A 27,202-nucleotide genomic window follows, 5' to 3' on the forward strand; every position below is an offset into this window, starting at 1 on the left:
CAGACCAAAGAGGCTACCCCTGTCCTTATATGTCATCAGGGGTATTTCCCTTGAAACTGTGGCAACGCGCCCGGATAGCACCATGTAAAAGAAAAAACCCTGACTCATGAGCTCCGAAAACACCCTTTGTCACCCCTTCTCGAACTCCAAACACTGAAGAAACTTGGGCCCACATCCAAGTCTGCTGGTGCCTGATGGCTTCCATCCCAGCCTAAGGAAAAACGGGGAACCAGTGCAGTTATTTACAACTGCTGGTTCTATTGTGGGGACTGTTCAGCATCCAATGCGACTGTGCGCTGCCTGATTTACTGCACTGGCTCTGAATCTCTCTGCACAGCTTCAAAAAGTCACGCTACGGAATTGCGCCACCTACTGGTCGAAATAAACGGATGGCTCGAGATTGTTAATGACACATTTGTGTGAAAATAAATACATTTTATCCTAAACAACGGCATTGTTTGTAGTTAATTACGAACCTATTCTTACATATAACATCTGAAACCACAGGGAAGGGGGGGGTATCCTTTGTTTTTGCACTGTTTTAGTCTGATTTTTGAATTCACGCGTTATTTTTGCGTCCTCTCTAACGGAGCGTGCGCGCGACCGGCTGCCTTGGCGAGAACGCGCACGCAGCTGTCAATAGGAAATGCAGGCTGCGGCTGCTGGATGTGCCCCCGCTGCCGTGGTGGGCCAAATTAAACAAAGAAAGTAGCTTTTGTTTCGGGTGGAAGAGTGTGGGTTAGGGGGTCGTTTCAAAGTCGGCGACAGCGGCCGCAGCAGAGCTGCACGTCCAGCCGATAATCGAGACACTTAGCCAGACAGCTAATGCTAGCAGGTAGGTTAGGCTTAAATAAGCTAAAGTAGCTCGTTTGCAGCTTTAGCTAGCTAGCCTACCGATTACGGGACGTGCTCTCCCCCGGGTCGTCGCACGCTTCAGCATTTCGTGTTTTCAGTCCACGGAGGAGGTTTTTAAACCGGAGCTGTGGCGGGGAGAGGAGCGAATAGGCACCACCTGGCTCCCCAGGCGGAAGGATCGTCGTGACACGCCGGGTGAGTTCAGAGTTTTAAGGTGTAGTTGACCGGGGCCACGGGGTGGACCAGGCCGTGGACGCGGCTCGGCCACGGCCTGGTCGGGGACGGGGGGACGGAGGAAGGGAGGGAGGGAGGGTGCTGACGACTAATGCCGGCCATCAGGAAACCATCGCTACTGTGCGCTGAATCGGGAAGTTGGGTCGCTTTGGGAGAGGCCTCAAGGGAGGATGTGACAACAAAGTAGCCCGCGTTGTTAGCCGCTAGCCTGGAGCCGAATAACCGTGGAACCGTCCTGATCCGGCTGCAGGAGTGCTGGATCACTTTGGATCACTGCTCACCTCTTGATGCCAAATACGTTCGCGAAATAAGTGCAGGCAGCAGAACTACATCCGGTGTTTAGCTCATATCATCGGGTTGGAACACCGCAGCTTTGAACTTTGTGGTTCTCAGTTTGACTGGAGGGTTTGCTCGGCATCACAACAGCCTTTTATTAATTATTTTAATTGGCACCCTTGTTCATGCTTGAGACATTGTTTGACATGTCTCGGGCAGTGAGACCCTCACGTTTTCAATTCCAAACCCCAAACTGCAGCTTTGTACGTGGATCTCAAATACAAAGAATAGTATCCATGGCGACGGCTGAATCTCACTTCATTTTTTTCTTTCCATTTGTAAAGGAGAAACAAGAGTGAAATCATGGCTGAACTCTCCGCCCTGACCACATCAGGCCCTGCTCCGGGTGATCCTCGTGCCGCTCCATCCATCCCTCCATCCTCGCCGCCTCTCCCTGCTCCCAACGTCTCTGCTCCGGAGTCTCCCGGGGAGAACTCCATCGCCAAGTCTTCCCTGTGCAACGACAACGCCGCCGACACTCCAGCAGCACGTGCAGGGGACGTGTCTTTGAGTCTTCAGCCGGTTTCAGCCCCCCCCGCCCTCCCTTCTGACACTCCAGTGACATTTCTGGGACATGACCCCGCGTCCCAAAGGGAGGCGTCGGGGAAGGATCCAGAACCCAGAGCTCATGTAATTAAGCGGGAGATGGAGCCCGCTGAGCCAGCGAGGGCGGCGCCCTGGATGGCTGAAACGGAGACCCCCTTGCTGGCAAGTGCTGCATCCCATCAGAGCGAGGAGCGACCCACGTCTCCCGAGTTCAAGTCGGGGCCTAATCTCTACCCTGACGTGCACGTTACCCACAATCCAAGAGCTGGTGTGGATGTTGGGCAGCTTCCAGCGGGCCAACCCCAAGTGATTAATACTTCCAATCCCACATCTGGATCCCTGGATTCCTCCGACGCCGCTGAAGAGGGGAAACCTCGACCGCTCGAACAAGCACAGCAGCCCCAAACCCAGCTGCCTCCACCGTCTGACACTCCCAACGAGGCGAGGAAGGCAGAGCTGCCCCTCACCCCCACCAGAGCCGAGCAGCCCAGCCCCACCATCCCGCTGATCCACGAGCCGGCCTATTCTGTACCGCTCCCCAACCCCAACCCCCGGCCCGCCCCTGACACCCTGAGCTACCTGGAGTCGGCCAGCCTGATGTCCGGGACGCTGGAGTCTCTGTCCGGCCTCGGCGACGACGGCAGCTCCATCGGCTCCGACTCGGAGATCAACGGCCTGACCGTCAGACGCACCGACAGATACGGCTTCCTGGGGGGGAGCCAGTACAGCGACAGCAGGTGAGCACCCGCCACCAGTCGGACACGTGGGATCGTCTCAGGTCACCGGGAGGTTCTGGGTTCAAACCTGAAACGTAGAGAAAGGCGGCTTTATTTGTACAGCAGAAATTGTTGCGTTTCCAGTTTCCAGGGGTCAAAAGAGTCGTTTCAATGGCAGCTTCCTCTTTTTTTTTTTTCTTTTTTTTTTAGCCGAGCAGTTTTCCTGCCCTCCTACGCTTTGTTGTTCTAAACATATCCGTCCATCCTTTCCTCCCCTGTGGTCTAACCCACAGAATGCTGGGAGTTGTTATTTCTTTTGTGACTCTTTTGTGACGCTCTCATCTCGGAATTTGCTGCTTTTGATGAGTAATTTGTTCTCCGGCCGTTGAATAACAAACATGTTAGCGATTGAGTGGCGGTGGGGTCGGCAGCTCATCCCGATCAGCGCCGCTGATATGGCGCCCTGGAGCCGCTCGCCGTAGCGTTGCTAAGGTGACTGTTGTTACTCTTGCAGTGAAAAGGAAACCAGAGTCGAAGTTGCCAGACAGAGGGAAGTGAAATGGCTCGACATGTTCCGCCACTGGGATAAATGGATCAAGCATCGCTTTCAGAAAGTAATGGCCGACGCTGCGCCGCTCATTTGGCCCGACGCTGCGCCCACTGGGCCGCTCGCCGCCTCGCAGCTAAACTCGCCCTTTTATTCGGCTTCTGCAGGTGAAGTTACGGTGCCGGAAGGGGATCCCATCTTCTCTCAGATCCAGAGCCTGGCAGCTGCTGTCCAACAGCCAGGAGCTGCTCGAGGCCAACCCCGGGAAGTTCGAGGTATCGTTGCCATGGTGTCTCTGTGGGTTAGGGCTTCACTGCTGGGTTTTAACCACAACATTATGGGCCCATTTATAATGTTGCTGAACGGGGCAGTTTCCCGCTCCAGGGGTGCCGACGGGCATGTTAAGCCTCTTAACTGCACCAGTAATCCATGTTGTCTGGTCCCAGACAATGTGTCGACACCAGGGGGGGGTCTGCCCTCCCCTGCCATGAGTTCACAAGGCCCTCTTGAGGGCTCCGCACATCCAGGTCAAAGCTGGTTTTGCTCTCCTCGTTGCAGGAGCTGGAAAGAGAGCCGGGAGAAGCAAAGTGGCTGGACATCATAGAGAAGGATCTTCACCGACAGTTCCCCTTCCACGAGATGTTTGCTGCCCGTGGAGGCCACGGGTAATGCCGCCATTAAAATGCTGTACGTAGAGACGCATGGAAAAGCAACGGGCTAATCGTCCCGCCCCTGCAGGCAACAGGATCTGTTCCGGATCCTGAAGGCCTACACCATCTACCGGCCGGACGAAGGCTACTGCCAGGCTCAGGCGCCAGTGGCTGCGGTGCTGCTCATGCACATGCCTGCAGAGGTGAGGCCGGTCCGCTCCTCCCGGTCCCGCGGAGCCGAGCGAGCCTGTTCTAACACCTGTCTGTCCCACAGCAAGCCTTCTGGTGCCTCGTTCAGATCTGTGAGAAGTACCTCCCCGGCTACTACAGCGCAGGGCTGGTGAGCACCCGCCCACGTCTGGCCTCCACGCACCTTTTCCTTACAGTTTTCACCCTTTTCTTTGCCTTGTTGACTCGTCCCCCCCCCCCACCCCGACAGGAAGCCATCCAGCTGGACGGTGAGATCTTTTTCTCTCTGCTGCGACGCACGTGTCCCATGGCCTACCGCCACCTGAAGAAGTTTAAGATCGACCCGATTCTCTACATGACCGAGTGGTTCATGTGCATCTTCTCGCGCACGTTGCCGTGGGCCTGCGTGCTGCGCGTGTGGGACATGTTCTTCTGTGAAGGTACCACCCTGAGGCTACGGCCAAATAGACCCGACATGTCCAGGTTTTGAAAGGTAACCTGCCGATTGGCCGTGATCGTAGGGGTGAAGATCGTCTTCCGCGTGGGCCTGGTGCTGCTCAAACAGATGCTCGGCTCTGTAGACAAACTCCGGGAGGTGCAGGGCATGTATGAGACCATGGAGCGTCTGAGGAACATTTCACCTGACTCCATCAGAGAGGAGGTGCTGGTGCAGGAAGTACGTCTTTTCCTCTTTTTGATCGTAAACGGAACCGCTTTTTTTCCAGCTGTGAGTCACTTTTTCCCGGCCCGGTCTTCACTTCCTCTGTCTGTCTTGTCCAGATTATCATGCTCCCCGTGACCGAGGCGCTCATAGAGAGGGAGTGCACCGTCCAGGTGAGGAAGTGGAGGGAGTCCAGGGGGGAGCTGACGCACCAGCCGGGCCGCCGCCTTCATGGTACGAGAGCCGTCTACGAGTGCAAGCGCCGAGCGGCCGCCATCAGCTCCGGCGGCAGCTTCTCTTTCCTGGGAAGCTCGGTGCCTCCCCCCGGGCCCCTCAGGAGCTCCTCCAGCCTCCTCTCCCTCCCCGGGTTCCGCAAATCCAAGGCTCCTTTTCTGATCCAGAAAAAGAGCTCCTTCTCGGGGCCGTCGGGAATGGAGGCCAGAATGCAGCAGTCGCCGCCGGCCATGACGCCCAACCAGGCGCGAGGCCCCGGCCAGAAACCACCCATTCCTCCAGCGGCGGGCCAGAGGGCGCCGGCACCTCAGAGCCCGTTGATTTGGACTGCGGCTGCTCCTTCACAGGGGCCCCCTGCGCCCGCGGAAGGTCAGCCTGCGGCGGCGGCGCCGGCCGGCGCTCTCAGCCCGTCCCCGAAGATCGTCTCGGAGCAGATCACCCCCACCATCCCCTCGCCCACCGCCAACAACGCCCCCCTGCCCCCGCTTCCGCACCCCGAAAGAGACGCAGCCCCAGTGGCCGACGCCCCCGCGGGAGAGGAAGAGGGGAAGAAGAAGAAGAAGAGCAAAGAGGACAAGAAAAAGGAGAAGGAGGACGACAAGAAAAAACTGAAGGAAAAGAAAGAAAAGGAAAAGGCAGAGAAGGAGCGGCTGAAGAAAGAGAAGGAGAGGCTGGAAAAGGAGAAGAAGAAAGGGGGGAAGAAGAAGGACAAGGGAGGGGGAGGAGAAACCGAGGACAAGAACGGCGCGGCGGCGGCCAAAGAGTCGGCCTAGATCTCCTCCTCACGTCCAGGATCATGAAAAGGAAGACTGAACAAAAGAGGTCAAGAAAGCAACAGAACCCCCGTGGAGAGAGAGATGGGCGGCTCCTTTCATCATCACCCTTGTGTTCCCGGGCCTGGTGGACGCTGGGCGGGGGCTTTAGTGGCACCTGGGGGGCTTTTTGCTCATCCCTCCACGCTTTGTCAGCAAAAATGGGACAAATTTCCTTTTTCAACTGGAGCGCCGGCCGTGAATCTGGATTCCAGGTTACAGCCTTTTACGTTTTGTTTTTGTTTTTTTTAGTTTTTTAATTACCTTTTTTTATTATTTTAATCCGATTGATGGCAGTTTGAAGAACATTGGCTGAAGAGTTTAAGTAAAAAAAAAAAAAAATAGTTTTGTTGCCACAGAGCATGTAAATAAAAATCTCCAGTCCATAGGATCCCGTTAGCACTCCAAATGTCCCATCCTGGAAAAAAAAAAAACGTTTAATTGCGGAGCCGAGCCAGATGGCGCCCTCACGCCGAGGGTGGTATTTATTGTGGCGCTAAATGTTGTGTGCGTGTGCCTTGGTAGCTTAGTGTCACGTGTTCCGGCTCTGTCCTCGCCTCATTTCTCTCCCTCGGAGGGAAATTTCTGGAGATCCGCAAGCAAAACGGGGAGAAAATCCACCCTTGAGTGGACATCAGGTGTCGGCGCCCGCGTCTCCGGCGCCGACACGCAGGGAGCGCTTTAGCATTTCACTTTTTTTTGCGTGTTTGTTCCTTTTTTATTTTTTATTTTTTTTCCTTTTCGCAGAATCGAACTCGAGAGGCTGGAAAGTGGCGGCGCCCGAGTCCGCGCAGACCAAACGACGTTAACTTTCCTCACGAACAAAATCCCGAACATGCACCTGACTTAGCCAAAACTTCAGCGCGGGTCCCGTTCAGCCGCGAGAATGTGACTTCGGAGAATGAAGGACGTAATTTGTTTTTGCACTCGTGATTTTTGTCAGCGGGCGCCGTGATGTCGGCCGCCGCCCTCAGGGGGTCGGGCTGCAGAAGGACCCCGACCGGAGGCGCCAATGTAGCATTAACCGCTCATCCTTAACCTTCATGCTCTTATATATTTATGTACAAAGTGGTTAATTTAATCAGATATAGTATATTATTGAATTATTCTTTATTTTGGATCTGAATATTTTTCTATCACACACCTGGTTGACTGGAACGATGGTCGGCTACTCGCCGCGTAGTCGCAGGGAGGTCATTTACGGCTTTATGTTGAGCTTCCTTTCTTCGTGCTGTGCTTTAACGCGGCCCGTCGACGTCTTTATTCAAGGTCACCCGTGTTTTTGGTTCGGCCAACCGAAGGCTCAGAACTGCAGTATTAGTCGGGCGCCGGCTCGGGGAGGATGTGGGACTCGCACGGTAGATTTGGGAGTTTAAAGTCTTAAATGAAACTACAATAATACATCATGAGGTGATTCTTTTGTTTATTTTGGGAGCTTTGATGAAGCTGAGCTCTTCGTTGCGTCTCTCACTCAAGTCGTGTTTTAAATTCTCGGACTAATCCCCTAAAATCCTCACGCTCGGTGTTCTGTACTGTAAAATATTCACACACACATTTAACTGCACTGAATCGCGTCAGTATAGAATGAATCGTCCCCAGTAGTTGATGTAAAAGCCCGATTGGTGGCGCTGATGTCCAACAGAATCTCCTGAGCCGTACTGTTGTTGGGGAGGAGACGGACCTGTGTGTTCGTAGCCCACCTGGCCTCCACCCTCGTGGGTCCACCTGACTCGACCCAGTGCTGGCTGCCGCTCAGAACCGGCCCGAACCGGCCGTGTGCTCTGGGCGCCGCAGCCTCGGCGTTACCGGGGACGTGAACGCATCTATGCAAATTCTGGCTCCTGATGTGGCGGCGTGGCGGAGGGATTGTCGCCGCGGTGCGAAGGGTGCTGCGGAGGGTCTCGCCCCCCCCCCCCCAACAAACACGCCGTCACGCCCCACATCCTCAGAGCAACACGCTCGTGAGGAGGACCCCCCCCCCCCCATCAGAGGAACGAGCACTTGACCTGCGAGCACACGGACGTCTTCAGGCTCTCTGTGCGTTTCCATGGTGACACTTTTGATTATGTTTGCATCCGCTCCACTCCTGCAGATTGTGCCCCCCCACTTCATGCTGTCACGTCTCCTGTGTTAAGTTTACATGTCACTCTGGCAAAAGTGAGATAAAATCATAGCGGATTGAATTCATTCCTTAAGATTTACAACTGATGTATTTAATTGATGACATTTGTGATGAATAATAAACCGTAATATATTAAATCATCACGCCTCCTCTTGTCTGGATACACGTCTGCATAGAACCAGGTATTTTGATTTAAAATGATTCAAAATGCTCTGCGATGAAAGTTTAAGGGGGGGGGGGGGGCGGTTGAAGCAGCGACCTGAGGTTAGTGTTAAATGTCCCTTCTCCACTTCCTCCCCCCACACGCAGGTGAAATAACAGAAGGGAACTTTTAGAATATGTTCTGCACATGAACCTGTTGTCATCGTGGGGGGGGGGGGTGGCAGAAAATGTAGCTTTTAGCTCTTGATGAGGTCTTTTATTCTCCATAAGAGTGCACCTGTGAAGAGCCTCCACTAGATGTCACTAGTCGCCAGCAGATTCCCCCCCTCCACCCCCCCAGAGAGCCAACTGAACAGACTCTATTGTACAAAAAGATTTTATTCACAGTTTGTCCCTTTTTATTAGTTACAGAGGAAAAGTGAGGGAGGCTCCAGGCAGCTTGTGGAAAACAGAGGCTGGGCAGCTCAAAGGGGGGAGGGAGAGGAATCAAAGAGCGAATGTTTTCTTTTGCTTCTGTCCCTCCCGTCCTTCTGCCACCTCTTTAAACACTTCTCAATGAAAATGGTAAAGCTGTCCTCACTTTCAGGAGGCAACTTTCCCTCGAGCCTTCACAATCCACCCCCCCCCCATCTCGTCCCACCCGGCAGGACATCTTCAGAATTGGGAATGATGTCCTGACGCGGGGTCAGGCCGGCCGTTTGGACTCCCTGCTGGTACCTGAGATGGCGAAGCCGACGGAGGGGGGGCTGCACGCACGGAGGGGGTTTCTGAGAAAAGGCTGAGGGTGGAAACGATGGTGCGGGATCATTTTTATTGAAAAATCACCCCTGTTCCCCAGAAGCAAACATGGCCGACGTGCCGCGGCGCTCTCAGCGTGACGGGTCTGAGCACGCCGGGTCGCAGCGGGGAGGAAGAGGAGGGAAGAGGTGGGGGGGGCAGAAGAGCAAAGGGATTTTGTTATTTTACGTCTTCCAGCTTTCGCGTTACTCCTCCTTCTCCTCTCCGTGTGTGATGACGTAGCAGATGTTCTTGTAGTCTACGTTGCCAGCAACATCTGGGGGGAAGGCGGCCCACATGTTCTTGATCTGAGGGAGAAACGGCGAGAATACAGAGTGTTTTATACGGCCCACATGTGATCTGGGGGGGTTCCCTTTCTCTGTTTGAGCTTCAGCGTCAGTCGGGCTCAGATTTAACACACTCGGGGTTACGGGATGGTGGGTTTGGAGCAGCATGGAACCAATATTAGCTGGGGTGAAAGCAAGAATCCATATGTGAGCTTTACCTCATCCTTGGTGAACCTGTCGCACTGAGTGGTCAACAGCTCCTCCAGGCTGCAAAAGAAAAGCAGGCGGGTTTGAACGACTGGTTATATGAACGATGAAGAACCAGAGGAAGAGGGAGCGTACAATTCCTTCTTGATGCTTCCGGTACCCTCGGGGTCCAGGACCTTGAAGGCGCTGAGAATGACGTCCTCGGGGTCGGCGCCTGACACGGAGCACGATGAGATTAGTGGGTGAAGATCAACAGAGGAACAGCCAGATGTTTAGCATGAACGCTGGTTCGGGGGAGGGGAGGGGGGGGGGGGTGCTCACCCTTCAGCTTCTCTCCAAACATGGTGAGGAAGACGGTGAAGTTGATGGGACCGCTGGCCTCCTTGATCATGGCCTCCAGCTCCTCATTCTTCACATTCAGCTGGCCTGAAGGGAGCAAACACGGGTTTTAAGCGCGGCGCCTCGGACCGAGAGCAACCCTGCAGGGTGGACGTGCATGTCCCTCACCCATGGAGGCCAGGACGTCCCTCAGGTCGTCTTTGCTGATGATCCCATCTCTGTTCTGGTCGATGATTGTGAAAGCCTGCGTGAGAGACGAGTGTTATTCACTGTCGTGAACACGCGGTGGCCTTGGGCGGCGGGTGCCACCTTTTGGAGACTGTCATTGGACCCCAGCTGTCTGATCTCCTCAGACAGCCCAATTACAGCTGGGGAACTTAAGACGGCCCTCTTGAGCGCTGTTGTGGACGTCTCTCATCACCACGTCTCACTATTTCTTATTAGGCACCTGCGGAGCCCTAAAAAGATCCCCTGGCCCTCCTGCCGGCTGCTTTACTGCCTGATGATGTGCCAAACTAGTCCAATCTTCATAGCTGGCGTTCTCTGCGCGGCGCTCAAGAAGCCCGGATCACTTCACACGGCAGGAATGTTTCCTCTATTCACAGCTCACGACCCTTGACAACACCTTGAAAACACAGCCGCTGTTGTCGTTGGCGCCCCCAAAAAGTCGCTGGGAGCCGTTCAAGCTGGCGCCGTGAAGACAGAGCTGCCGTAGCGCGGCAGAAGGTGGCGAGGGACCAAAACAGGAGGTTTTACGGCGTAATTAAGGATTAAAATGGCGTTAAATTGCGGGTCAATCTGATAAAGACTTGACAGGAAGTGGAGAAACCTCTGGACGTGGGCCTGAGTCTGCATAGCAACAAGTCTGTGTAAAGGCGGAGATGCAGAGAAGGAGGAGATGCGAGAGCGGACAGGCGGGGCCCTGAAGAGCTTTCATCGCTCTCCTCCTCCTGCATTTGTCCCTCTGGCCTCCAGGAGATGTTTGAGTGACAGCTGGGCGGAGGTCAGAGCAGAAGAGAAGCTTCAGATGGTGTCAGAAATGCCTGAGCTCCTCCTAATGACATTCTTCTGCTTATTGAATTGTCATGGGAGAATCGGGGGGGGGCATGGAAAATAGCAACTGCTCTGAAAATGGATCCAAAGTTCGCTCAGCCTCAATCTAATCTGGGCTCTGCCTGTGGGGATTGGGGATCTGATTTAGGTGTTTCGGGGGTGTCCGTGGTGATGCCGGCGCCCCGGGGGCTCCAGGTGATGCAGCGTGGCCGTCTGAGACAACAAACCTCACCTCTTTGTACTCCTGGATCTGGCTCTGCTCAAACATGGAGAACACGTTGGAGGAGCCGCCTTCTCCGGCTGCCTGCCTCCTCTTGGCCTTCTTTGGTGCCTGGAGGGGAGACAGGAAAGGGGACGATGCTCAGAGCCGCGGCCTGATCCTTTCCTCAGCGTAAACACCACATTTCAACCCCCCCAAAAACAATCGGAACGCTCGCTCTCCTTTCAAACGTGTCCTGTCGAGCAACAATTCTAATCTCGAGCAGATAGAACAAGATTAGCGACGAAGGCTGCGAACGTCCCCGTGCAAGCTAACGATATCTAAAATCTGCTGCAGGTTCATCCAGGGCGCCGCTTCATCCCCTCTGGGTATTTCCAGCAGCGGAGACGCGGGAAAACATCACTACTCACCATCTTGAGAGCTTGAGAATGGAGGTTTGGAAGATCAAGAAGGAGAAGAGAGTGTGAAGCCGCGTTGTGCGGGTGCCCCCCGAGGGCTTATATACCAGCGCCAGCCGATCTAACTTTAGCCTCAGCCTCAAGTTTGGATGGGGGATAAAAAGAGAGGGAGCGAGGGAGGAAAAAGATGGCTGACGATGAAGCGGTGGCCAAAGTGAAGGAGACAGAACGGCGGGATGATGTATCACCTTACATCAGGTCAGAAATAGACCCAGGAGTCTTGGAATTAAGTAAACCTGATAGCTGAGGGACCGCGCGGCCAGTCCGCAGTCCCGCGTGGACTAATAAGGACATTCAGGACATGGAAATGTGTTGGACGACTGGACACTGGTCAACTGCTTGTTGGCTTTATTTTTGGTTTATGATGTGCATCAGAATATGGCATAGGGAGGCCCCGGCCTGCTATACCTTAGCCCCGGGGGCGTTCACCCTCTATGTGCACGCCTCCAGTTTCCTGTGTTACTCTGTTTAAGCAGGGAAGCTGCAAAATCATGGATGGGGGGGGGGGGGGGTCCTGGAGAGATGCATCGCTCCAAAGAGGGTGGGTCGCTCCAAATGTGTCACCCCTCCTAAAAATGCCCCCAGATTCATTTTTAGCCTAGCAAATCAGCTAAAACGGGACTTTACCATCACATAGAATCAGTTTTAGTGAGTTTGTGTTGGTCGACGTTTGAGTCCTTCAGGTTGTTGCTCCTGTGTCTTCTCCAGTGTAAAACCTCTAAACGTTGATCGCTCTGCTCCTTGATTCTGATGATTAATCACATGTAGAAGTATCACTGAATGGGGATTCTGTTATCAGAGCTTTTATTATGATGATGGAGAAAAACCCCAAAACGAGGATTTTACAGCACCGGCGCCCACGTTGACTGGACGTCCCAACAAACTGAGGGTCATGTTCCTGTCGTGTTTATGTCACGTTTATGTCACGTTTCTATGTTCCTGTCATGTTTATGTCATGTTTCTGTGACCTTTCTGTCATGTTTCTGTCATTTATGTGACTTTATGTGACATTTATGTCATTTTTATGTTTGTGTCACGTTGAGGTGAAATTTATGTGACGTTTACATGATGTTTACGTGACGTTCATGTGATATTTATGTGATGTTTACATGATGTTTATGTGACATTCATGTGATGTTTATGTGACATTCATGTGATATTTATGTGATATTCATGTGATGTTTACGGGATGTTCATGTGATATTTATGTGATGTTTATGTGACATTCATGTGATATTTATGTGATGTTTACGTGATGTTCATGTGATATTTATGTGATATTCATGTGATGTTTACGTGATGTTTACGTGACATTCATGTGATGTTTATGTGACGTTCACGTGATGAGCGTATCTGCCATTGCAGGTTTTTTTAAAGACTTTTCTGCGAGCACCATCATCATCTCGTCCACCTGCACCTGTAAAGGTGAGTCTCCGCTAATGACCTGGCCCTGAACGCTCCCACCTGTCTGCCTTTACACCCCCACCCACCCTGGGAGCCATCATCTACCCAGGGATTACTTGGCAGGACGACGGCAGCAGACAGTTCCCAGAGGAGCATAGAAGGGACAGCTGAGAGGGACCAAAATAGCTAAATAAACTTGACACACCAGCAGAGCTGGAGGCCCACAGAGCTGAACACTGTGCTCCTTTCATCTTTTATTCCACATTTGCCTCAACCTGTTTCCATTTAAAAATAAAAACCACAATGGAGTTTATCTGTGCGTCAGGGACTGATGATCCATTCTCTGGTTAACCTTCAGGGCACCACGCCCCTCTCAGAGCCGTCTCCCTCCGCGCCCCTTGACCTTTGGCCGACGGTTTACTGGATTATCAGCACCTCCTTGCAGGAGTGAAATGTGGCACAGCACATGTCATGGCAGTGATTTCAAGATTCAAAAATACATCCACATGAGAATAACTCCCTCCATATATAAGTAATGCATCTTATTTATTATAATGAGGTGGGCGGGGCCTCCTGCATTCCATTGGACAGAGTCTTAAAATAATGTTGAAAATTCAACAAAAAGCTGCTCTTTTGTCATCACAAAGTCTCTTTTTCCCTCCTCACCGGTTACTTTTCAGAGACTCTTGCAGCTTTTCACATCTTAAAAAAAAACCAGAACAAAAATAGTTTCACAAGACAGTAGGAATGAACTAAAAGCTTATAGGCAGGTCTCCTGGTTGTCTGTTGACCTCTCCTGAGGGATAATTGTGCCATAATTAATGAGGGTGAGGTGGGACATCTCAAACTTTTCACAGGTGAGTCAGCTGTTTGAGGTTTTAGGACGCCGTTGTGTTCGGGAAAATAAAAACGTGCTGGGCTCCCGAGCTGTTTATGTGCTGCCAGCGTGAAGGAATGTGTCCATCCAGATGTGTGTACATTTCATGGAAGCTGTCGCTGTAACGTTAGACTCCGGCCACACTCCTCCGAAGTCATCCATCACTTTTTGATGACTGGTATGTCTGTCTGTTGAGACTGGAGAGGATCCCAGTCTGTCCTATAGAGGGAGGCCACCTGAAGGAAGTGTGACATGTCTGACATTGCAGCCATCATTTTTTGAATGATCACCCCCACCCATGTGATTAATCACCTGTTTGGTTGCTTCCTTTTGTCACTTGATCCTGTTTAGCATTGTGTTAGCATAGCCACCACTGTACAGGACAGAGGTCAGCTTTGTTTGGTCTGGAAGTGGCAGCTGAACGAACAGTTTAAGCTTCTTGCTCAGACGTTTTTCATTATTCAGTAAATCCAGGGCATCAAAACGAAATCACAGTCAGACATGGTGTGATGAGAGCAGTAATTCAATTAAAGGCACACATTTCCCCAACATAATTAAGGCTGATTTAAGGCAGGCTGCGTCCTTCAATTTATAAATAATCGATTGACATTTCGGGTAAAAGTCCAGCGCATGCTGCACCTGCAGCGCCACCTGCTGGTTGCCCTTAATGTGCTTTATGATCCTTTTGCTGCTCGTTTGATATCAATTAAAATAAACACATTCACGTTCTACATTTATTTGTATTTGATGTCTTTTCTAATTGCACTGTCACATTTTAATATATCATTTTCATTTTAGCTTTGCAAGGACTTTACTTGCAAAATAGTAAAGCAATTAATGGATTCTTTCAGATCTACTAAGATCTAAGGCCTTCACAACAAATATGGCAAATATGCTGCGTAATACTCTTTATACAATACTGCAGGCAACTGTTATGATACGCATATATACGGATTTGTGCATCATAACTGTAATAGATTATAATCTCAGAAACACTAGCACTGCGCTCAAATGCGTCCATCTGCGTAGATTCTCTGCTTGTTGCTCTGGATTCGCTTGTCTCCGTCCTCTAAGTCAGTGCAGTTCCTCTTTCTCACATCTGACTCTCTCACTTCTGCATAAATGGGGTTTTATTTTCACCCCAGGGCGATAAGGTCTTCCTGGCCCTGCTGCTCTTCTTCTCCTCGTCCCTTCAGCCACTCCTCTCGAGCCTTCTTCACTTCCTGCCCGTAGTAATCGTGAAGTTCCCTGAAGTCCTCTGCTGGTTTTGAACCCACCCATTCCCCACTGGAGGCGGCCGGGCCGTTCAGTGGTGTGATGAGAGCGTTCTTCCTGAGCCACATGGGGCACTTTTGGCTGATGACTTTGGTGGGTGCTTGTAAAAGAGCGCTGCCGCTCTGACCTCTGACCTTCCTGGCCACTGTTGCGGCCCCCGGCTCAGGCAGGAGCGCAGCCGTGGATTTAAAAGCTTCGGTAGAAATGGCGTCACAGGAACCAGGGGACTTTTGCTCTTTGGCTTCTGCGGCGTTAGAACAGAGAAATTACCAAAACAGCCGACGCTGAGTTAGCATCACCGCTACATTCAGAGGCGCACACCTTCATACTGGGCCCTCAGTTCTCGCAGCAGCAGGCAGAGGTAACAGTGGCTGGATGAGAGCAGCGTCTTCACCCAGCTCTCCTGACTCGGACCATCCGCCGCAGCAAACCTGTAAGTCTTCAGGTCAGGGCCTGGAAACACCAGCGAGAAGCCGAAGTGAACGTCAGCCTCCACGACCCTGACGGCGCACCCCTCCAGGACGATGACCCCCAGCAGGTGTCGGTCAGCAGGGCGCTCCTGGTAGAAGAGCAGGTTGGCCTTCAGGACAAACCACCGTCGATGGTAGACGCCGTTTCTCTTCTTCTGCAAAGACGGAACAGAGAATTATTGCATGATGTGTCTACAGACGCGTTACTTCAGGGTGTTTCAAACCTTTTTATAGAGATACCCCTCTTTAGCAACCGGAGATGTGCACGAGAGGAAGTGGGTCAAGATCTTCTCACTGAGCTTCATTATAGCACCTGAACAACATGAGACACATCACAGACAGACAGATAGACAGATAGACAGATAGACAGATAGACAGATAGATAGATAGATAGATAGATAGATAGATAGATAGATAGATAGATAGATAGATAGATAGATAGATAGATAGACCTACCTCACTTGTTCCGAAGCGATTGTTTTATGTCAGCTCAAAGCATCCAGGTCCAGACAATGTTTGAATCTATAGTTTCAGGTTACAGCTGCGTCTCTCTTGGGTGCACCAGGACGGGCGTTGGAATATAAATAACTTGGCCCAGTTCCTCGTAACTGAATCCTGACACATATTTTCTCCCTCCCCTGAGTCGAACCTGCAGGATCCGCCGGGTCCAACCATCAGAACCAACCTGTCCGACAGGGCGACGGAAGTGAGATGCTGCAGATGCTGAAGTGAACTTTTAGGTCTTCGGCATTTCCCTCAGTGGTCTCACTTCTGTATTTTGGGTTATTTTCTGTCTTTTATTGGTTTAGATTTTTTTTTTGACTGATCATCATGTCAAAAAGTTCTACTGTACTTTTTGAGATCAAACAGCAAATGTGATGGTTCCGAGAGACTTTGAGTGCTTATCTTCAATGATTAAGGGGCTTTGGTCATGAAGCAACCTACTGTATTACATAACCTCATATTACTACTGCTAACTACCAACAATATGCTGCTGGTAGCAACCAACCTCAACCTTAATCATGAGACTATTACCCAGCATTAGACGTGCGAATACAAAGCTTAAAAACTTTTAGATACTTCTTTGTCTCTGTGTTCTGACCAACAACCCGTCCTGGTAATCAGATGGATCAGAACAAAGTCTTTGATCAGGGAGCAATAACTCGTGCTCTAATCGGACTCATGGTCCATTATCTGCTGCTTCAATTATCAGTCCTCTCACCAAGACTCGCGCCCTCCAACACATATTCTAGTACATCTAGATCAGAAAATCACACTGTGGCCCTTAAATCGCTCTTCACTGCTATTTATATATTGATATGTCTATTTTGGTCAGACTTACAGAATGGAAGCAATTAAAATTACATTTGTTTATGTGTTTTAAAATGCTGTAAATGTTCACAAACTCATCCATAGGTTATATTTTTTGATTATTCAAAACACAGGATAGGATCCGAGGTGGACGATGCATACCTGAAATGGTGGATTTGAAATAAATATGTGACAACTTTGCCCTTTTTTGACGGCCTAACTAACATTTTAACACACTCCTCATACGCCTTATTCACTGGTGACAAATATGCTCTTAAAATAATATTGAACTAACAATACAGAGGGTTTACCTTAATTAGGAGATAACAAACTTGTAATCTATCTGTGGGAAACATGACGAATTAATTTCTCAACAGAGGTGTTATGCCACAGAATTACCAGGTGGTGGCGCTGATCAAGCGTCTTTTCCTATCAACCACCACTGGAAGAGACGAAGAAGAATACAAACAGGGACGAGTTCGCATGTCGCTGCAGCATTTCCTCAAGGTTTCACTACATCAGTAACGTATTAGTGAGTTCAACTATTAATGGTCTTATATTTCTGCAGAAATCCATCATTCGGTAGTTTATTAATTAACCTAAACTAGATTCCACGTGCTGTGTGTTTACTGTTGTTTCGGCTACCCCATGTTTTTTTTGTTTTTTAGCAATGTAGCTAAAGTTAGCCCAATGGTAAAAGCAAAATAGCGAAATAAAGTTACGGTGCATCGCGTTAATACTAGATTAACCGTGGGAAACAGTGATTTAAAATCCCAAATGTTCTCCTTTGTCTAGCGCCATGTCGAAAAGGAAAGTAACCTTTGAAGGCGTCAACGAAGAGTTAGACCTGGAAGACGTCCCCCCCAATAAAAAGGTATCTCTCTTGAATACTTGGCTTCACCTGCAGTTATTTATTGTTGCTGTAGTCGCAATGATATTTGGCTATGTTCTATTGTTTTTGTTCTGTTCAGAGCTGTGAGCCCATGAGTGGCCCGGGCTCCAGGTTTAAAGGCAAACATTCCCTTGATAGCGATGAAGAGGATGAAGGAGATGAAGCAAACCGCAGCAAATATAATATTCTGGACAGTGATGACGTGGAGGGTATGTCCTGCTGACTAAACAGACACAAGCTTTGCACGCACTCTACATGCATGTTTTATTTGCTGATCTTGAAGCATAATATGAAGATTCTTATCAGTTTTACAAAATGTACAATTACGTTCTGTTTGTTTGAGATCTTGCAGGCGAATCGTGCACGTCTGCATTCTGCTCTACAGGGTTGCGCAGGCAGAAAGTCTAATAATTACAATAGCAGATCACATTGTTGCCTGAATACAATTGAAATGTGCTTCAAACTGAACAAACCTCTGTAAACTTAGTTGTCAGTAAATTGTCACGACATCCTGTCTGTGCACTTTATGACTTTTAATGCAGTAATTTTAAAGACAAGAAAGCATATGTGACTATATCTACTTTATTTTCAGGGCAAGAGGTGGCAACTATTGACTGTGATGAGGGGGTGCCCATTACACCCTTCAATCTGGACGAAGAAATGGAGGAAGGCCACTTTGACTCTGAGGGAAATTACTTCATCAAAAAAGATCAAGAGATTCGAGACAATTGGCTCGACAATATTGATTGGGTAATTGTTCGTTTATGGAAAATCCAAATTTTTTTTGGTTTACTGTATTAAACAACTTTTTGAAAATTGGTTGTTGTAGGTGAAGATAAAAGAGCAGCCATTCAAGAAAAAGAAGAAAGGTCTTGGAGCCAAAAGGAAGCGCAGAGTCGGGGATGAGGATGAGGCTGAAGAAGAAAAAATAAGAGAAGAACAGCAGGCGGAGAAAGAAAATGAAGAGGACGAGGAGGAAGAGGAGCTAGAGCCAGCAGAAGATCCTCTGGCATCCTTCACGCAGCACCAGCTCATAGAAGCTGTGGTAGAACTGCTGTTGCCGGGGGAAACGGTTACAGCAGCGCTGCGCCGGCTGGGAGGCCTGAGAGGACAGAAAAGAGGGAAACTGAAGCAAGAACGTGAACCCACAGAGGAGAGCAAACGAGACACCGAGAAGCTCGACAAGCTCACGGCACTCGCTGACAGACTGGTCGGATCTGGGATGTTTGAGATATATCAGCACACACAGGAAAAACTGGCCTATTTGATGAAGAACATGAGCAAGAAAGCACCAGCGAGGGTGAAAACCAGTGAGGAAGACGAAGAAGAGGAACTCGACATGTTTGCAGACACGTTTGATGAATCTCATGGGAGGAAATCGAAGGAGACGGTGGACGACGAGGACAACAGAGGTGATTTTTAATCCACCCTTTTACCTCTTCATCATCAGTGTCGCGCTTTGTTTCGCTAAATCCAGGTTTGCTGTCTTCTCAGTGACTGAGGAAGTGATGTGGGAGTACAAATGGAGCAACACAGATGATTCAGAAGTGTACGGCCCCTTCACCAGTCAGCAGATGCAGGTATTCTTCTGCCGCACATTTGATGTTTTACCTGATTCTCCCCACGTTTACTGGACATTTTCTCCATGGGTGTTTGTCTTCCAGGACTGGGTGGATGATGGCTATTTCAATGATGGCGTTTATTGTAGAAGAAAGGACCAGGAGGGAGCTCAATTTTACAACTCCAAGAGACTGGACTTTGAGCTATATACGTGATTTAGCTTGAGTTTTATCGGTCTTTGCTGTGAAAAGAAACCTGTACCGTGTTTAGTACAACTGACCTGAAATCTCTTTCTAAGGTAACTTCCATAACTCAGCTTTTCAGTGTTACTGGGCTAGATGGATCTTTTGCTGCATTGATAACCTTTTCCATAGGAAAGGATGTTTTAGACCATCTACCAAACTTTCAGTTTTCCAATGTATCACAACTGGGAATGTTGGGAGGGGGCTGATGAAGCAAGAGAAAGCAATACACATCCAGGGTACATTTGGCCTCATCCTTGGAACAGGCAAGGGTTTTCAGTTTTTTTTGTACATTGGTTTTAAATAAAGAACTCCTGTATGTGATTTATGAAAAAAAGTTATTTTGTCTTTACTCTTTGTAAAAATATAAGAAACAATTTCACTGGTATATGTGACCAGATGAGATTGTTTTCAGCGAAACACCGATAAATCTCAATATTCAACTGACTCCCTCAAGTCCAGCTAATGTTGGCAGGGTTTTGCATCATCTTAACACATTTTTTTCTAGTTTAATGGCAACCAATCCTTACTTAAAATGTCATATAAACCTACTAATTGGCATCTTAAAATATGACATGTCAAGTCAAGATGAGACAAACTAAATGTGGGCCAACCACCGTCGGCCTCCCATTGGTTGTCCCAAACCGCGACGCCTCTTACATTTGCTGTGATTGGTCAGAGTTGAGCCCTGCGTCATCAGGGGGGGAAAGAAGCCGCTTTCTGATTGGATGAAGGGTCTGACTGCTGCTAGCTCCGCAGAGCGAATATGAGTCGCTGTTGGGCGCCGTCCGGCATGTGTTGTTTACGGTGAGCTCGATCTCCGAGGCTGCGCTCCGGCATTTCTGGTAAGCTCGTTTTAATGCTCTCTGACTGTAGAAGGCTGGAAAACAAACGCAGAAAGCGAAGGTGCGTCCAAGTGTGTTGTTGGAAACGTTGTGGGTAGGCGCGGCTACGGCTATTCTCTGGGACAGAAGCCGTCCGGTTGTCGGCGCTGGCTAAATCCTGCAGGCTGACACAATTCCTGAAGATCCGAGCAGAGCATCTTTCTAGCGGCGCCTTCACACCAACACCTCCCAGCAAGCGGGGACGTTTGACAACACTGACCTCCGTCTGCCCGGTGCTCCGGAATACGAGGCGCCTACTATTCCAGCAAGTAGACGTTGATCCATGTGGAGCGCGATATCCGTTTTAACCTGACGGGAAACACCAACAGCAAATCGTTGATGTTGAAACGACGACCGAAGCCGGGTTGCCTTTCTGTGGGATTCTCGTTGTCGTCGGGTTGGGAGAGTGTTTGCGGGGCAGCTCGACCCCCGCAGCGCCCGACAGGGGTGACACGGCGGCCCGACAGGGGTGACACGGCAGCCCTCCTGCAGACATGGACGCTGGCCGTGAAATAGTTGCCAAATTCAATTATCACACACACACAAGGAGTCCAGAGTGGAGACGCACCTTGTATATAAGGGTCGAGAACATTTTGTCTCAAATGTGTAATTTTGTATGCAGATTTATTGGTTGCGGTTAAGCTGCGAGCATCGCTTCAGGTGCACAGGGTGACCTTAAAGCCGTGTTACCCGTCTTTATTTCGGTGCAACTCGGTTGAGTTCTATCCGGATGTGGTGTCAAACAGCTCCTCCCATGTTTTTGTTGATTTGCTTGTTTTTCTTATTTTCCTTTTCCTATTTACAGAAAAGGGCAGGCAAGAAGAGAGAGAAAAAACATTGAAAGGGGATGTTGACTTGTCCCTCAGACCCACCCCCCCAAATAGTCTGTCCAATGGATGAAGTCTCCATTCCCCAAAACCATTTCTGTAGCGCTCCTCCACCTCCACCGCCTGTCCCCCTCTTTTCCTCCATCACTCCCAGGTATAGTTGTCCTTGCACATTTCGCTTTCTTTGGTGTAGTACGTCCTGCTTCCTTTACCGATTTTGGATATTTAGGAGCAAATGCTGTGAGCTTCATGTCAAGTGTTTTGCGAATGCTTCTTTTTTTCTCAGCTCTGTTGCAACATTTTCGCGTTTTGTTTTTTTCGGCTTTGACTTTTGACGCCCGTAAGTGGAGGAGGAAGTTGCACCGAAACTGCTTTGATGAAGGTTGAGACCATTCTGCAATAATACATAATCGTACCTCTTTGGAAACATTTCCAGCTGTGCCAACGATGGAACATCAGGAAACAGAAGGATCCCAGCAAAATCCCCTGAAACCCAGAGTGTTTCGGGTCCCGAAGCCGCCCCAGAACCGCCCGCTCACAATCCGTCCCTTTCAAAGAGACAAAGGGAGATTGGGGGAACGGTAGAGTGCAGCTTCATGAATTCATCCCTCGTGCTCCTCACAGATGACAGAAATCCCACATCTTCTCTTTCTTTAAAGGTCCAAGCGTCTGAGGCCAAACAGCCGAGAACTGACCCGGAGGTTGCATTCAAGGTCAGTTGATTTTAGCTGCACTTTCCGTCTCTCGGTTGGTCGCCTCGTCAGCATCTTAAGCCTTTTAGTCAGAAATCTTTCAGTGTCGAACCTCTTTGTAAAATAGGACCGTGTCAAAGCTGGAGACCTGTACAGTGAGCAGGGCTCCGGGGTTCATTTATTCCTCCCACGCGGTCGGGCGCCTCTGTTAATAAAAATAGTTAATAAAAATAATACGACAGCTCTACAGAATGTACAAAAGACAATGGATAGTTATTGAGAGGTAGGAATATAAATATCTAATACTACTAATTCTAACAATGCGTATATGTATAAATAATAGGAGTAATTATGTATAGAAATCTTACAAAACAGTTCCTAAGAGACATTGAGTTGCACAAAAAGCTGGGAGTGGAAGTCAGGATGACTTTGTGAGCACATGGGTGTGTGATGGGTTGTGTTGGAGTTGAGGAGCAGGGTTACTTTGGAGATGGAGACGTGTGAGAGTCCTGACAGGCAAACCAATGATTTCAGAGTTACTGAGACGATGTCCTGGTGGAATGAAACCAGCAGGTTATTGAGCATGTAATGACACTCTAAATAAAAAGAAATGAATGAATGAAATTGAATCAGTGTGTCGTGCACAGCCCAATAACCAGACAGGAGCGTTCTAAATTTGTAGGATTGCGTCATTTGTTTGGCCAGTACCACCGATGGTAACGTAGCCAAACACTAAAGTAAAGAGAATATTTCCTGACGTGTACTTTTATGTCCAGGATGATTTTGATGCCGTTTTACCAGAAGAGAGCAAAAATCAGTAAGTTTTTCCAGTTATCGAGGTTCATTTTGTACAATCAGGTGATTTTATTCATTTGTGCTGTTTGATTTTTTTTATTTATTTTTTCCCAACAGGCAAAAGAAGTCGCAGAACCAAACGAATATCTCCGCAGCAGAAAATGTAGCGCTGCACTTCCTGCACAGATCTGCTCAGAATCTCGACATGGCTGAATACGACATGGACACATTTGGGGAATTTGATGGCAAACATGATATTCCAAGTGCGTCTTTCCCTAACAAATGGATAATCGGGCCCTTTTTTCAGTCACTCAAGTCTAAGATTTCCAGTTTCACAGAAATAGTCATGAGTCCTGTCAAAGTCTTCAAAGCTAACAGCGCCGACCTGCACGAGGATAAACAGGCCTTCGGAACGGCGCAAGCACAGGGCCAAAGTGGGACCGAGGACACGGAAGCTATGGAAGGTGCACACAAAGCACAAACTGCTGTTCATAAAGGTTGTAAAAAACTGAGCATGGACCTGTCAGCACACGGCTCTGGACGTGCAGACGAGTGTCCCGAGACTGAACAGACGCTGCCAGATTTTGCACCTTTGCGACAGAGTCCCTCATCCTTTGGTGATCCTGTGGAGGTTTTACAATCCTTAGGGCCTGTTTTGACTTCCAGTATTCCGTTGTGTCCCTCTGTTGTTGCCGTTGGTGCCTCACAAGAGTCCAACATAAAGATGCCCGGTGCAGAGGAGCTGAAGGGCAAACGGGCGGGTCAGGCCAAGCCACGAAAAGGTACGAGAAATCGAAAGAAGACGCCAGTGTCCAACCTCAAAAAAGTCCCGTCCGACCCGGAAACGACTGATGTTCAGCTCCCTGTTCCGTATTCGCTCAACTCCATCAAAGACGATCCTGGTGAGGATGAGGCTGTTTTACTTGAGTCCGATGGGAGGAAAAGGGAAAACGGCCACTCGGTAGGCGAGAGCCTCCAAAGTTACTTAACGAACGATGTAAATGGGAGGATTCTCAGGTCCACAGCAGATAATCAGCCCCTTGAGGCCCCATGCGACACAGCTGCGGGTCACGGCAGAGCAAAAAGGGATGTGAGGTGGGACGCTCAGGCTCAAAACACTGTTAGAAGGAAGCGAGTGACAGCTGATGGATGTAGTAGGAACACACAAAGACAGCAGCTGCAGAGACCGACGAGAAAAAGACAGGCCGTCACCAATCAGGAAGGAAAAGACGATGGAGAAATGCTAACTGCCATAGATGAGGCTGCAGAGAAGGAAAGCCTTGAGGTGGGCCTGGTTGATTCCCTGGATTACAAGAGCGGTGTGACGGAGCAAAGCTGGAAGGGCAGCAGCAGTACGGAGAAGCCGGATAGGCCCCAGAGACTGGAGACGCAAACGTGTCTCCATTCACCAGACGTGGCCTCCGCCGACGATATGGATCTGGAAACCACCATTGCAATCGGATCCCCGAATCAGACCCAGCAGGAGCCGCTGGCAGAGGTTCCGTGTGGTCCTCAGGACCTCCGGAGTGTGAGAGAGTGCAGGGGAAGCACGAGGAATCCACAAAAACGCAAACAACCCCCCCGTGCAGCTTTCTCTGCCGATTCCGGAAATACAGCGATCGCGCTGCCGGAGGAGCTGATAGAGGTCAGAAACCCAGATTTGTCCCCCGTTGAGTCTTTTCAGTGGGCGCGTAGCTGCAGAGTAGGGGTGAAACCACAATCCAAGAGACCCAAAAAGGCGTTAAACTCATCTACAGTAGAAGGGAGTCCGGAGGCAAAGAAAGCACATTTAAAAACCAAAGAAAATGGGTCTGACGGGAGCGACGGTCAGATTTCTGCCAGCCCCCTTTATTTTCAAACCACGCCCCCTGACAGCGGTCCCCAGGCCGTCCCTTATCAAGACTGCTACGTAAAACTAGACCAGGTCGTGATGCTCGCTGACGCCGGCGGAGCGAAGGGCTGCGACGCTGCGGCAGAGGAGCCCTTTCCCGCCAACACTCAGCCCGCCAACGGCGGCGGCGCCGAGGTCTCCAGTCTCCGCTCGAAGGTGCTGAGACGCCGAAAGGGGAGGAGGAAGTGCAGAGTTTTACCCAACAGGACAAAGAAGGTGGATGAGGTTGCAAACTGTATCAGTAGGGACGACTCAATGGCCGCTGCGGCGGTGACAGAAGGGGAGCGGTGCGGGCAGCTGCTGCGTAGTTATTCCTGCCCAGAGATCTCAACGCTCCATTCTTCCGATGCCTCCTGGAATTTTTTTCACTCCCCGCATCACCCCAGGATTCAGCCGTCGCAGCAGCACGCCCGGACTGGGCCCCACCACGCCCGCAAGTCCGTCCGCCGAGCTCGCCGCCACACGGTCTGCAGCGTGGAAGTGGAGCGGGAGATCGCCCCCCTCTGCCTCCGTAAGGAGGTGTACCCGTCCAGAAGACCCGCCCCGTACGACGCCTCCAGTCTGAACCCTTCGCTGTCTCAGTCAGCTCTGGCTTCCTGTTTCCTGTCCAGTCCGCTGGCTTTTCTGTCTGAAAAAACAGATGGCAGAGGCGCACCTGCTGGTCCCGGCACTCCCAGTCACGTTTCCCCTCCCACCTTCTCTCTGTTGATGAGTCCCCCCACAAGGCCGCTGTCAGGAGTCATCCAGCAGCCTGACTCTTCTGGCGTCATGGACCCCAGGTAAGACATCTGTGGCCTGATGAGGATGATGATGATGACGATGATGATGATGACGACATTGGCCACGTTCACATGTCTGAGCATTAATCCGGGTGTCCTCTGCAGTGGGATGAGTGTGCAGTGTGAGCCTGAGAGGTGGCAGCGGTGTGACGTGGAGGATGACGGCGAGAACACCAGCTCATCCAGCCAGGAGTTTGAGGACGTGGGCTTGAGAGAAGAAAAGGCTTTGTCCGATTCTGAAGTCAAGGTATCAAAGGCTTGCAAATGAAGGGGCGAGGTCGTTCATTCCACATTTGAACCTTTTTGATTCTGCAAAGATCAAAGGGAATCTGATCATGCTGCAGCTCAGCGACCATTATGTGTTGGGACAGTCCTAAAAGGATTCATTACTAGATTATTATTTCAGATGAAAGTAATTTTTTTTTCTTATGTCATCCTCAGGTGATGCACAAAAACGAGGAACGAGGCAAAGTGTCGTCGATTAGAATTCGTAAAACTTTACCTAAACCTCCGAACAACCTGACGCCCATGGGTCTCCCCAAAACTGTCAGGTAACCATGCCGGCGCGCTTCTGTGGTCCACCAGAACCATCCCGTTAATATGACAGCCATCATCTGTTCAAGCCCCATTTTTCTTTTAGGGTGAAAAAGAAGGACTTCAGTCTGGAGGAGATTTACACCAATAAGAACTTCAAAAAACCCCCTGAAAGGTAAAGTCGAGGAATAAGTGTAAAGAGCCGCCCGAATAGGCACCGCCCACTTCCTGTGTTTGACCAGAATCTTTAACTCTTCCTTCAGCCGGCTGGAGACCATATTCGAGGTGCCCACGAGTCGGAGGAACGGTTCCGTTTCTTCGTTTGGTCAGAAGCGCATGAAGCGTTTCCTGGAGTTCTCGGAGGTCGGCCAGGTCAGAAAACCAAAGAAGCCGCTGGCTGGCGTCGCGAAAGCAGGTGCTTCCACCTCTCGGACACGAAGAGGCGGTCCTAAAGACGCGGCGGCCCTCAGCGCGCAGGACGTGGACTTGCTCCTCTGTACCAAGCTCGACCAGCTGAATCTGTGGCTGATCCACGATCAGTCAGACGAGTCGATGCCTCTCCAGCAGTCGTTCGGCAGCCTTTAAACGGCGCAGCTAAATATGGTTCTGCTCTTTAGCATCACGTAGGCGTCGTTGGGGCCTTCTGCTGTCAGCGGAGCAGCATTGAATCCGTCACTTATTTACATTTGTGCAGCGTCTCCAGTTGAGCCTGACCGACCAGAGTCCAGATCCTCTCTGACCGGAGCGACGCCGTTTCCTCCCCTCTCTGACAGGGGGAGCAGAAAGGCCGTCGTCTGTTTCGGACCGTTGCACAAATAAACGCCTGTAACGCTGAAAAGGCGGCCTTGCTGTTTAAAAAGGCAGCTGTTTTAGGGAAAACTCAGATTTCAAATGTGCCAGCAAGAGATTAGTTCTACCTGAGGGTAGTTTATGACCCGCTCGCCTGTGTCGCCAGGCAGCTCGGACAGAATCCTCGATCTCCCCTCAGGAGGATCCTGTTTAAAACATCTGTTTGTGCAGCGATCGATGGCTGAAAAGTTCCGTCTTTGTGTCAATGGTGACTTGATCCCCCCCCAGATGTGTACTGCACATGTAAACCTGAAAAAATGCCTATTTTATGTTTTTGTATTGGCTTGTGCTTGTTGTCGCCTTAACTGTAAGATGGATGTGGTGATGTGGTCATTGTAACTGTCGCTGTGGCACGATGGCGTCGCCAGACTTATCTCACACAGGGATCTGTTTTCATAATGCTAAAGATGTCTGTAAAAGTACAACATGTGATAGCTGTGGCGTTAAAAAAGGCTCATGTAGGAACAATGCAATAACGAAGCACTGACGAGCAGGTTTAGTAGAGACCCAGACTT

The 27,202-nt window shown here is 50.1% G+C and overlaps 5 protein-coding genes across 6 annotated transcripts; 3 read left to right on the forward strand and 2 right to left on the reverse strand.

Annotated features, from left to right (window-relative positions):
- Positions 1–618: 618 nt before the first annotated feature.
- On the forward strand, positions 619–8,042 carry tbc1d10b (TBC1 domain family, member 10b). The gene is made up of 10 exons (XM_003964951.3): positions 619–1,050; positions 1,710–2,708; positions 3,202–3,301; positions 3,402–3,509; positions 3,793–3,899; positions 3,973–4,087; positions 4,159–4,224; positions 4,324–4,513; positions 4,595–4,749; positions 4,854–8,042. Exons 2-10 carry the CDS (start codon positions 1,729–1,731, stop codon positions 5,739–5,741), a joined length of 2,709 nt encoding a protein of 902 aa, XP_003965000.2. The 5' UTR covers positions 619–1,050; positions 1,710–1,728; the 3' UTR covers positions 5,742–8,042.
- Positions 8,043–8,424: 382 nt separating this feature from the next.
- On the reverse strand, positions 8,425–11,494 carry mylpfa (myosin light chain, phosphorylatable, fast skeletal muscle a). Its single transcript, XM_003964925.2, has 7 exons — positions 11,358–11,494; positions 10,960–11,058; positions 9,843–9,918; positions 9,657–9,761; positions 9,471–9,549; positions 9,347–9,395; positions 8,425–9,149 (listed from the first exon to the last, which is right to left on the reverse strand). The coding sequence occupies exons 1-7, from the start codon at positions 11,358–11,360 to the stop codon at positions 9,048–9,050; spliced, it is 513 nt and encodes a 170-aa protein (XP_003964974.1). The 5' UTR covers positions 11,361–11,494; the 3' UTR covers positions 8,425–9,047.
- Positions 11,495–13,050: 1,556 nt separating this feature from the next.
- pheta2 (PH domain containing endocytic trafficking adaptor 2) lies at positions 13,051–16,177 on the reverse strand. 2 transcript variants are annotated; one of them, XR_003888427.1, is made up of 5 exons: positions 15,888–16,175; positions 15,656–15,744; positions 15,283–15,586; positions 13,999–15,205; positions 13,051–13,922 (listed from the first exon to the last, which is right to left on the reverse strand). XR_003888427.1 is itself a non-coding variant. In XM_003964950.3 (3 exons), exons 1-3 carry the CDS (start codon positions 15,734–15,736, stop codon positions 14,823–14,825), a joined length of 768 nt encoding a protein of 255 aa, XP_003964999.2. In that variant the 5' UTR covers positions 15,737–16,177; the 3' UTR covers positions 14,407–14,822. The 2 variants fall into 2 exon arrangements, 1 of the variants encoding a protein (XP_003964999.2); XM_003964950.3 differs by lacking the exon at positions 13,051–13,922 and having other exon boundaries at positions 14,407–15,205; positions 15,656–16,177.
- A 945-nt stretch (positions 16,178–17,122) lies between these two features.
- cd2bp2 (CD2 (cytoplasmic tail) binding protein 2) lies at positions 17,123–19,773 on the forward strand. Its single transcript, XM_003964924.3, has 7 exons — positions 17,123–17,274; positions 17,538–17,616; positions 17,714–17,843; positions 18,227–18,384; positions 18,464–19,046; positions 19,129–19,214; positions 19,299–19,773. Exons 2-7 carry the CDS (start codon positions 17,542–17,544, stop codon positions 19,407–19,409), a joined length of 1,143 nt encoding a protein of 380 aa, XP_003964973.1. The 5' UTR covers positions 17,123–17,274; positions 17,538–17,541; the 3' UTR covers positions 19,410–19,773.
- Positions 19,774–20,139: 366 nt separating this feature from the next.
- On the forward strand, positions 20,140–27,054 carry prr14 (proline rich 14). Its single transcript, XM_011604269.2, has 10 exons — positions 20,140–20,281; positions 21,126–21,301; positions 21,584–21,728; positions 21,807–21,860; positions 22,616–22,656; positions 22,752–25,304; positions 25,410–25,551; positions 25,746–25,855; positions 25,945–26,013; positions 26,102–27,054. Exons 2-10 carry the CDS (start codon positions 21,168–21,170, stop codon positions 26,421–26,423), a joined length of 3,570 nt encoding a protein of 1,189 aa, XP_011602571.2. The 5' UTR covers positions 20,140–20,281; positions 21,126–21,167; the 3' UTR covers positions 26,424–27,054.
- Positions 27,055–27,202: the final 148 nt, after the last annotated feature.

The sequence above is a fragment of the Takifugu rubripes genome, chromosome 5, assembly GCF_901000725.2.
Source record: "Takifugu rubripes chromosome 5, fTakRub1.2, whole genome shotgun sequence".
NCBI lineage: Eukaryota > Metazoa > Chordata > Actinopteri > Tetraodontiformes > Tetraodontidae > Takifugu > Takifugu rubripes.